Source organism: Diadema antillarum, unplaced genomic scaffold (assembly GCF_040938485.1).
Source record: "Diadema antillarum isolate AM-2024a unplaced genomic scaffold, OU_Dant_1.0 seq00001103_RagTag, whole genome shotgun sequence".
NCBI classification, from domain to species: Eukaryota; Metazoa; Echinodermata; class Echinoidea; order Diadematoida; family Diadematidae; genus Diadema; species Diadema antillarum.
The window spans coordinates 186,358-197,564 of NW_027271919.1; the positions used below are offsets into that span (position 1 = coordinate 186,358).

General features: G+C 39.2%; 1 protein-coding gene across 1 annotated transcript in view; it reads right to left on the reverse strand.

Annotated features, from left to right (window-relative positions):
* The window catches only part of LOC139743675 (uncharacterized), a 34,275-nt gene extending 23,430 nt beyond the window's left edge, over positions 1-10,845 (reverse strand). Inside the window, exon 1 of the mRNA XM_071654135.1 lies at positions 10,667-10,845. Coding sequence (XP_071510236.1) covers positions 10,667-10,721 — 55 coding nt within the window. The 5' untranslated portion in view covers positions 10,722-10,845. The remainder of the gene's footprint in view (positions 1-10,666) is intronic.
* Positions 10,846-11,207: the final 362 nt, after the last annotated feature.

Genomic DNA, 11,207 nt, shown 5'->3' on the forward strand with positions numbered 1-11,207 from the left:
TGCAACAATTCAAATTGTGATTCCTTAATTCTGAGAAGAAAAAATATTCTTCTACTACTACAAGGATCAGAATTTTTGTCTACCACGTTTTCTGTTATGGTTTTAAAGTGAACAATTGAACACTTTTTGCTTTTCGGAAGGGTTTTAAATTATAGATGCATTCCATTATTACTGAATTATTTCTTTCTGCTACTACACACGCACCAGAACGAGTAATTGCAAACTTGTAGATGGAGATGTGGATGTACAAGACCTCAACGTACGTCCGTCCTTGGAGCTACATGGTCCGTTCTACCGTGACAGTGATACAGTACCTGTAACTTGCATCAATTTTCATTTCCATTTCTCGAGAAGCCAATTCGAAGAGATGATTTATTGGTCGTCAGGTATCACACCTGACAAGGTTCCAGTCTAGATGACCTCAGACGAGTAGCTCCCTGAGTCACGTGATCAGCTTCGTCTCACCTTGGCATTCTTCGCTTGGCCTCTACCGCACTCCCAACACGTGACGGTGATTAACATTTAATCTAAGAAAATTTTACAAATTTTGACAGCTTTTATAATCATATAACGATATGTAGTTGGGTTTTTTTTTTCATTTATCCATCGCGGTTTTCCCTAACAAAAGAAACAAGCCAACATGCCGGCATTTAGACGAAATGTAAATGAACCATTCAACTTTTGATTAAGTAATTAATATCCCATTAAAGCTGTTCAATTGAACCAGTTCCATGATTGTGATTGAACCAAGGAGCTACAAGACCGACTGTTTGTTTGTTTTTCTTTTCTTTTCTTCAAAAAAATCCGTCCAACCACCCTTCTCAGATGATGGGAGGCCTAGCTCAGAATAGTCTCTTTTCAGCGGCATCAACGTGTAGGCCTACCAAGTAGAATGATTCATGTTGCGTTATGTTTAGCCAACAACTTTCCCCCTCTTTTCCACCGCTCCTATAACAACGCCATGCCCATCGAGGTGGGTGGGCTTTCCGCCGCGAGACCTCCCAGCCCTCGGAGCTCAGTGGGGTAGGCCAAGCCGACAGCCCCGGGATAAGCGCGCCAAGTGCGAGGGATAAAAGCGCGGGCCCTATCACAACATGTCTCAATTTTCTAGTGGCTTTTAGGGTGATTGATTGATAACCACTGGGGACCCCACATGGCACGGGAGCTGGCAGGCATGTGGTCCGCGCTGTTAAGCCACAATCACAACAGTGAGCTGGGTATTCCTAGTTTGGGATGCCAAGTTTTATATCAAGGAGGTATACGAGCCTATCGAGTACGTCCCTGATTACAGCATCCCACTGGGCATTTTACCCGATATTACCAGGTAATAACGTTGCTATTACCACGGTAACACCAGTGGGTAATAAACGGGGAAATAGTAGACCAATCTTTCACCCGAACCCGATATTATTCCATTTACCAAATATTACCCGGTATGATGTAACCGATATTTCCAGCATTTCCATTTTATTACCACCCGATATTTCATGCATTTACCCAATATTACCCTGATATTACTGCATTACCCAATATTACCTGGCATGATGAAACTGATATTTCTGGCATTTCCACGTTTCATATTACCACCGATATTACTCCATTTACCCAATTACCTGGTATGTTAACCGATATTTCCAGCATTTCCACGTTATTACTACCCGTTATTACTGCTTTCCCCCAATACCCAGTATGATGTAACCGATATTACCCACATTCCCATGTTATTACCTCACGATATTATCAAAAAATAAAGACTAAGGGTTGAATTGGGCATATTAATTAGTTATGTGATTATGTTCGGCACAATTTTGGGATTAATATGCCCTAATCCTAATTCTAATCCTATCCTAACCTTACCTGTTCCTAATGTCCTACCATCTATACCTACTACATCCTATTCCTAACTGACGTATACTCTATCACATTCTGGGGATACCTGCAAAATGTTGTAATGCGTGAAGACATGGTTACTAAAATTAGGTCTCACATTTTCTCATTTGAATATTCATGAACATGCATGAATGTTACTGTTATAACTCAAGTTTGCATTGTTATAACCAATCGAAACCATTCAACATTACCCATATTACCCCTCATCACCCTGTTGTAACTCGGTAAAATGTCGGTTTCATCGGGGTGATAACAGTAATTTTTTTGGATTTGAAAATTTCGCTGGAATTGCTGTAAGATTACTGTTATTGCTCAAGTTTGCAAGGTTATAACAAAACGAAGCCTTTCAGCATTACCCATATTACCCCTCATTACCCTGTTGTAACTGTAAATGTCGGTTTCATCGGGGTGATAACAGTAACAGGTAATATCATTTGGGTAATAACATGGTAATAACGGTAATATTTGGTCTTAGTCAAATTTCGGGGCGATATTACCGGTAATATCCGGTAATATTGGTAATCGGTAACAAATTGCCTAGTGGGATGGAGCTACTAATAGCTCCATGATCATATACCATGGACATGGGAGCTACAACAGATTATATGAATCCGTCTGTGTAGGCCCATAATGCGCGGCTACTGACCAACATTCACTGATACAAAGAGTAGCTGGGAAGATACAGTACCTGCGTGTTACCATGGAGCTGCATAGTGTTACCATGGAGCTACTGGTGTTACCATGGAGCTATACTGGTGTTACCATGGAGCTACTGGTGTTACCATGCAGCTGCATGGTGTTGCCATGGAGCTGCATGGTGTTACCATGGAGCTTGTGGTGTTACCATGGAGCTGCATGGTGTTACCATGGAGCTACTGGTGTTACCATGGAGCTACATGGTGTAACCATGAAGCTTCTGGTGTTACCATGGAGCTGCATGGTGTTACCATGGAGCTACTGGTGTTATAATGGAGCTGCATGATGTTGCCATGGAGCTGCACGGTGTTACCATGGAGCTTCTGGTGTTACCATGGAGCTGCATGGTGTTACCATGAAGATACACAGGTTTTACAATGAAGATACACTGGTTTTACCATGGAACTGCATGGTGGTACACGTATAATGTACAATGTATCTCAACAACAAAAAATAATTACCAAATCAGGAAGACTTTCATAAAATTGTCTTGTTTTAAGAACCTTGAATCCTGCATGATGCAGATTTACAAGTTTAGGATTACGGCGTAAAGGTGGGCGGCGATGGACAAGGGTCAAGACAAAGTGGTAATGTCATAGGATTCAGATAAAAAGCCAATACCGCATAGCATCGGAAGAAAAAGTTGATTATACATGACATATTGCCATATTGCATGCTTACATTCTGTTACATTAAGGACCTATACAAATTACAATCGGCATTCACAGTTTTCAAGATGAGGACAGGTCTCAACATATACTACCACCACCACCACCACCACCACTATCTTTGGCCTTTATGAGATCAGGGAGCTATGTAGCTCCATGATAAGATGAAAGCTGAATCCTGAATCAGCGTTGTAAATGTAAATGTAAATGTAAAGGATAGCATGCCGAGTAAAATCATTGCGTCTGGAAGCCAGGCTACGTACAGACAAATATACTGATAAAAACTTCCAGAGCAGTCCTGGATGCTCGAGGAGGATTTGTGTGCTGATATGCGAGTGAATAGTGGGTATCTATGAACCTATTAAGATTTCAAAACAAACAAACACATAAAACCGAGGTTACTGTTCGCACATTACAAAAGTAAATATGAAAACAGCATTGTAAACCGATAAAATAAAGCATAGAATAGATTTACAAAGTAGCACAAATTGAAAACTAAACTGTTTACACAAATACAAGAGCCGAAAGACAATATTTACCTTGTACATAATAATAAATGCAACCCATGTTGGTCCCTCCAAAAAAACGTAGGAATATAAGATTATAGTTCACATATCCAACTCTCATTAATATGCACAACAATTATCATGTCAGCGTAGTATAGCATAGTTTCAAGGGTCATTTTTGTTTGTTTGTTTTAGTTTGTTTCATTTTTAAGGTAGTTTAAAAGGTTTCTCATCAACCCCTCCCCCCTCCCCCCCCCCCCCCCCCAACCTATTTTTTTTTTCTCTTCTCGCGCGCATACAGTTCCTATGATACAGCCCTGGAATATTGAGACCGTGGAGCTATCATAGTATTGAGACTTAATTTCCCCAACAGCCAACACAAGGCCGGGTTCAATGTCCGATGGCAGTCACTGTGACGTCACACTTCACAGCATGGAGGAGGAGGAAGACCAGCGAAGGAGGAAAGGTAAGAGGATGTTGGTAAAAAAAAAAAAAATGGTAGGCACCATGCACTGATGGTAGGCACTGGTACCAAAACATTCTCGGGGGTACAGGTATTGACAGTGTGTTTTAAAGGGACTGTACAGTACTGGTTGAGGTGGGGATTCATGTTTTGAACATTCCTAATTGAGATAATGAGAAACCTCTTATGAAATATGAAAGAGCATGTAATTTTAAGAAGGATTCAACGTTTATTTGATGAAAATTGGTTTTCAAATGGCCGAGATATCCCAAAAAGTGATAATAATAAAAGGCGACAGGCCACGCCTTTTGTTTCACCTTGTTTTTGGATATCTCAGCCATTTCAAAACCGATTTTCATCAAATAAACTTTTGATACCCTTTAGAATTGCATGCTCTTTGACATCTCATGGAGTAGTTTCTGAATATCTCGCAAAACGTTAAAAGCTAAATCCTCACCTCGACCAGAACTGTACACACCCTTTAACAGGATGTCATGGTGCTGCTAAGAATTACTGCCACGAAGTCGTGACATCACAAAGAGACACAAACAATGGAAGCTATTCGATGAAAACATACTTGCCCTTACATAGAGGTCATGATAACACTCTTACACGCAAGTCAAGTGTTTTCGAGTTTTTTGGCATTGTTTCGTACCGCAAGCATATCAAAAGACTCAAGTACGATCTCCAACACTACTCAACGCTGCAACCAAACCACTTGTAGCAGTCAGCGGTTGTAAATCATTCTTGTACAAAATGGACGAAGATCGCACGATACGATATTATATTTATTTTCAGCATTAGTGTGCAGTGGCGAATCTTTTATAAAACGTGCATCACGTAAGGCAAACAACCAGAGCATGGAAAAATAATTCGATATATTGCTCGAGTCTCGAGTCCCTAGAGTGTAATACTATGTAGTCTCCTGTAATGGCAAACATCCCCATAGTAGGCCTACAGGATTCATTTTATTTATTTATCCATTTATTTATTTATTTATGTATCTATTTATTTATTTATTTATTTATTTATTTATTTATTTATTGCAATTCTTTATCCAGAGTAGCCTGATCAGCATGAAATATATAAACAGTATAAAATAGACAATTACATTTCAAAACGATATAAAGTAGTCACACACATCAAGTATTTAAATAAAATGATATCATACAATCATACAGATTTGAGTGTCTATGGAAGCCGGAATGTTTAAACCCTAAAATTATATAGTACTTAAGTATTCACGTCATTATCACTCCCATGTCAAAATTGCTTTTAGAGCAACTGCTATAGTGTGCAGCATGTGGTTACTTGTTCTCATTTTATCACACACATAAATACATGTGAGAAGAATCTTCTGAGCCCCGAGTGATAGTCATTCTCTTTTGTTTATCCTTACTTTTGGTCTTAATTGTACTCGTGCTCCTCATCATGTTCCCCTCACTAGGCTTTTGTTGGGACCTACACTCAACAAGCTTTGCTTTTTAGTAGGTTCCATCGTATTTCTCTTCGCATCCTTTACTTTGATTGAAAATGACACATCGACCGTTATGTATTACTTTTGTATTCCTATTTCCTCATGTATATATCCAAGCTGGACATTCTGTATTATATTTTGTTATATACCATGTATTTTCCATCGAGAAATACGAAAATAAATTGAAATTGAAATAGACTACCTGCCGGTCTTCCTCAGGGCTCTGTTTTCGTAAAAATCCATGGATCATGAACAACAACATCAACAACAGTAACAACACCAACAATGAAAAAACAATTTGTTTAAAAATAGATAATTGTGGCAGATTAGCAACGGGACACGTAATACAGTCAAATATAAAAACGAAGTGAACGCACATGTACAAATATCTGGAAATACGATAAAACAAAATAACATCTAGAAAGAGGAGAGGAAATGATTCAATATCGCGTATGGCGGCTGCCACTCATCCCGCTGTTCTATACCGCGAGGTAATGTGTCTTATAAACAATGGTGCTATCGATAGAAAACGATTTAGGGTATGGACGCAAATAAGACGTATAAAGTCAAAGTGGAGATAAAACAACAGGAAAATACTTAATCGAAGTTAAAGGGATAGTATAGTTTTGGTTGAGACGGGGAATTCAGATTTTAACTCTTTGTGAGAAAATTAGAATCCTCTTACAAAACATCGAAGAGCATATTATTCTAAGAGGAGTCAAAAGTTTATTTGACGAAAATTGGTTTTGAAATGGCTGAGATACCCCAAAACAAAGTAAAATAGCATGGTCCTAATAAAAGATGGGCCCCACCTTTTACTGCGACCTCTGTGTTTTTGGATATTTCAGCCATTTCAAACAAAATCTTATCTTTAATATTTCATATGAGGTTTCTCATTATCTCACAAAAAAGTAGGAAACCTGAAGCCCCATCTCATCCAAAACTATACCATCCCTTTAAAGGGAACCCAAACCAAAAGAGTAATGTTAATTGAGTGAAAGCAGCAACATTAGTAGAACACATCAGTGAAAGTTTGAGGAAAATCGAACAATCGGTGCAAAAGTTATGATTTTTTAAAGTTTCGGTGTTGGAACCGCTGGATGAGGTGACTACTAGAGGTTATTACGTATTAATGGACAACAATATAATAGGAATTCCACAATAATTCATTTTTCATGAAAATTACACTTTCCATTTTGACTTGATACTGACATAATATGTTAAGGGTAGCAATTTTTCCCTCTGCTTTCTGAAAGCGGTTAGTCAGGTGCTCTTTCATTATGCTAGAAAAAAAATAATTTTTTGTGGAATTTTCTTTATATTTCCTTTATATTGTTGTTCAAACATGGCAAAGAGAAATCGAAGCGAAATTGCTGAATTTGTATTTGCGACACATCTAATCGAAAAAGAAAACATTGCGTAGTGTTATCTCAAATCAAACTTCCTGTAATTGATAAAACATTGAAACTTAAGTTATATAACGAATGCATAATCATCTATCAACGAGAAAATGTTCAAGTCGAACGGATGTTATAGGTGTATTAATGTCAGAAGAGAACCTATATACTATAGTGTAAAATTACAATAATATTGATTTCCATTGGCTTTTCTCTTTTGTGCTTTGTTTTCTTTGTTCTTTCACTTTGTTAGGGTCCGTATATTACTATGAATTGGCTGAGCTGAGTTACACAACATATAGACCGACATTGTTGAATATACTATTGGTCCGCCGGTAGTGGCGTCCGGAAAAGAGCCATGCTCTATCTATTAAATCTCTCTGCTCTGCATCCAGCGGAAAGGAATCTTGTCGGAAGTGAATCTGAAGGCCATTAACTCACACTTTTGACCACGTACAAATCCTGACTGCTCAATGTTCTCTATAGAATCTTTGTCGACATAGCAAATAAAACATAATCTCGCAGGAAGCGGCCCATACTACTTTCATATCCGACTATAAAGGTGTTATTAACATCTGCGGGAATTGGTACAATGAAACGATACGACTTCTTCAACTCTAAATAGACAGAAGGAACTTTAAAGTAGACAGATTCATGTAAAATCAGGAGCAACATGAACTGAAAATACACGCACCTGTGGCAATAATTATGACTGTATTTGTTTTGCAAAACGATTTTGATTTTGAAGCGATATGCCATGAGCTAAAATAAAACGAGAATTAATCCTACAAACTCATTATTTGTCAAGAAAATGGCCAGCGCTTTGGCACTTTCATTCATTCGACGACTGTGAGTTTTCATTATGCTATTTCATTGCCAGGCAATGCCATCAAAACGCGTAATTCGAATTGAGAATATACTTCATCACATGGTAGAAAGGCGCAAAAAGGCACTAGGCCTTTAGGGCTCTATTACAACGAACCCGATATGACATCAGACTGAAAAATGTTCGCGATCTTCTAGGCATATAGCATGACATGGCCGTAAAGAGTCCGGATGATGGAAGTTTAGCACATGCTAAATATTCTGACAAACACAGCAAACGATGCAGGGTGTTTATCACCAATTTGCTCCAAGCTGGATAAAGAAAGAAAACAGACACATTATCTTCACAGTTCTTTGCAAAGCAAGCTCTTTTATAGCCGCTCATAGCTGGCTATACGCCGCGACGGGATCGTATGAGTTTTTCATATCAACGTCTTTGAGTGAACCAGGCCACGTGGTAGTATTCCAAATCACACGCTCTCTTGGCAAAAATAGAGGCTGTTTATTACCAGGCCGATAAGCATAAACCAGGGAGGTGAGTAAACCAAGTACTAAAGTTTATAAAGGTTTACTCAGATTACAACTAAGCACAAAGCGTTGCCGCGCCAGTCTTTGTTCCCCCCGTGTGGGTCGTATATAACCATTGCTATCTGGTTCAATAGGCAAAGACGATGTGTGTGTTCCCACAATGTTTATCCCAAAGTACATCAACCGTCTGTGAGTAGGGTAACAGTGTAATCTGTAATCAAGGATAAAATTACGATTTAATTGCCTACGTCTTTCTCTCACTTGCAGCTCCCGTTTGGTACGAGATTTCGTGGATTTTTGTGTTTATTTTTAATCGACTTGAGACGTTACGACTGGAGTTTCCACCCAAAATTCATTCAAACTGTGCTCGGCTTCTTGTGCGTGTGTGAGCTGTGTGTATGTTTAACAACAAACAGACCGCTCCTCATCCGCTTAACATTCGAGACTTCAGTTGATTGAATATAAACACACACAAAAGAATAACGCAACATCACACAAAACAAAACCAAACAAAGCAGAAACACAACGGGCTGGGGCGATAGGAAATAGCTGCGCTTATACTGCGGCATGGCATAACGCTGGAAATCGATGGTGCATAAAGTCACTTCAATTCATCTTGATTAGCTTTTTATCTGAGTGGCACTAGCCGAGAAAAACCCTAATATTTATCCATGTGGCAGGTTGTACCATCTCCCTGGATGTTAACATACAAAAACAAAGCGCGGGAAGCGGTATACCGTCCATCTTGCCAGTTATCTTTACTAATTAATACCCTATAGTGGTCTTAATTAGATTAATCGGTGTGTTACTGAAAGGGATACACGTTCAGCGTTTATCAAATAATGACGTCAATAAACTGTGCCAGATAAAATCAACATTAGATCATAGGTATTCATCACTTTATAAATATTCATCTGACATTCAACTCTGTCAATCTACACAAGTGATGAATTATTAGTTAGTACATATTTGTATTCTAAACGCAGTACGTCGATATTGGTTGAACATAAGGTTAAGAAATTTACGAAAGAGGCTTTCATTGATAATACCATCAGCATCGCGATAGGCTTACGTTTTACACTGGTGATAAATATACCTTTCATCGACGTCGATGTCCTCTGTCTACATGATGTCCCTATTAACTGTAAGGGTTCTGAAGCAATAGCCTACATAGCTGACTGTATAATGGGCAGTTGTTACCCCGCATGCAATTGCGCTCGATCGAGAAACAAAAGAAAGTACGCCTCTTTCCGAGTTCACAACTACTCCACCGTTTATGAAAGGAAATGTCTTAGAGGTCAGCGGGCGTGTGTTGTGTTATGAGAAACTTTGGATTTTTTTTTCATTGTCTCTCGACAAATCCATTGTGACATAAAGGTGAATGATATTTACACTTTGCCAAGATTCCTACACCTGCCTTAATGTGTTTTCGTCATCAGGCGTCTATGTCGTGCATGGAGCCAAGCACGCGTTGTAGTTCCATTATTATTTTACAGCTGTATTAGGGAGGTGGAAAGAGCTAAAGATGATTTCTTTCCACTTCCCTACTGATTATACGTAGCTCTATTCTCTCCAACCCAGGGGCAGTCAGTAGTCAACTCTCTAGCCTCCCCGCTGAAAGATCTCTCTCATACCACACTATATGAGGGAACATTCGGACCAGAAAAAAAAAAAAACAAAGCAAAACAAAACACAAACACAAAGCAGGTTTTTTTTTTTTGTTTTTTTTTTGTTTTTTTTGTTTTTTTTGTTTTTTTTTTTAGGTACAATGTACCAGGATTCCAGGCTAAACCTCCATGAATACTATGAGCATGGAGCTTGCTCCGTGCTATATATGAGGCTGATACTGGGCATGAGCGCAGAAGAATAAAGCATGTAAGTGAATTTTTGTTTTTTAGCAAGATCATGACCATGGTCCTGAAGCAGGACACTCAAAGATAAATTTTGATAGACACATTTTTCTAAAGGCCTACTATCAATGCTATTATCAATGGAGCCAAATTTAGTTTCATCATTCATCCAGGGAGGACGCTGGTGAGTGAGTCCTATATGTCTCCGAGTCATCCAAGGCTTTCATAAAAACTGAACACTGTGCACTCTTCTTACGAGACAAAGCTTGGATGACATAACTTGCACTACTCACGTACTCGTAACAGGAAAGTTCCCCCTTTTTCAATGTTTTCGTGGAAATCTTTAAGGTAGGAAACAAGACTTACCTGACACAGATAGAAGAGATATGGCTGCAGCAATCAATTTGTGGAAGACCCCCATCTTGTGATTTCCTCAACGACAACGAGTGATTTCTTTGTTTCTCCACCGAGGCCGAGGGTGATGTAGTACCGTACGAGTGAGTGCAGGCAGAGGGAGAGCCCAGCGTGCGCTAGAGATGGTCACCAGGAACCTTTCCGTTGCTTATGGTCGCATTCCGCTGCTTGCACGCAATCCTCACGTCCGCTAGATTCACGCTTTACAATATTGGCTTCCGGACTCATGCACACATACTACAAGCCGTGGATGAAAATTACATCCGGGACATTCGTCCTTTTGTCAGATGATTAGCCAATCAGCAGGCAGCATGGCAACAGTTGTGACTTCACCAATACTTGATTGGCTGGGAATCCGATTAAGTTTGGCTATCTTCCACTTTTTTGTCGCTGGAATTGCGTTGTTAGGTAGAGGGGCGGGATAGCAAATCAATTCAAAAGTACAACGCCATGAAATTATTCTACCATCTGTGAGTCAGGAATAGCGTCTCAT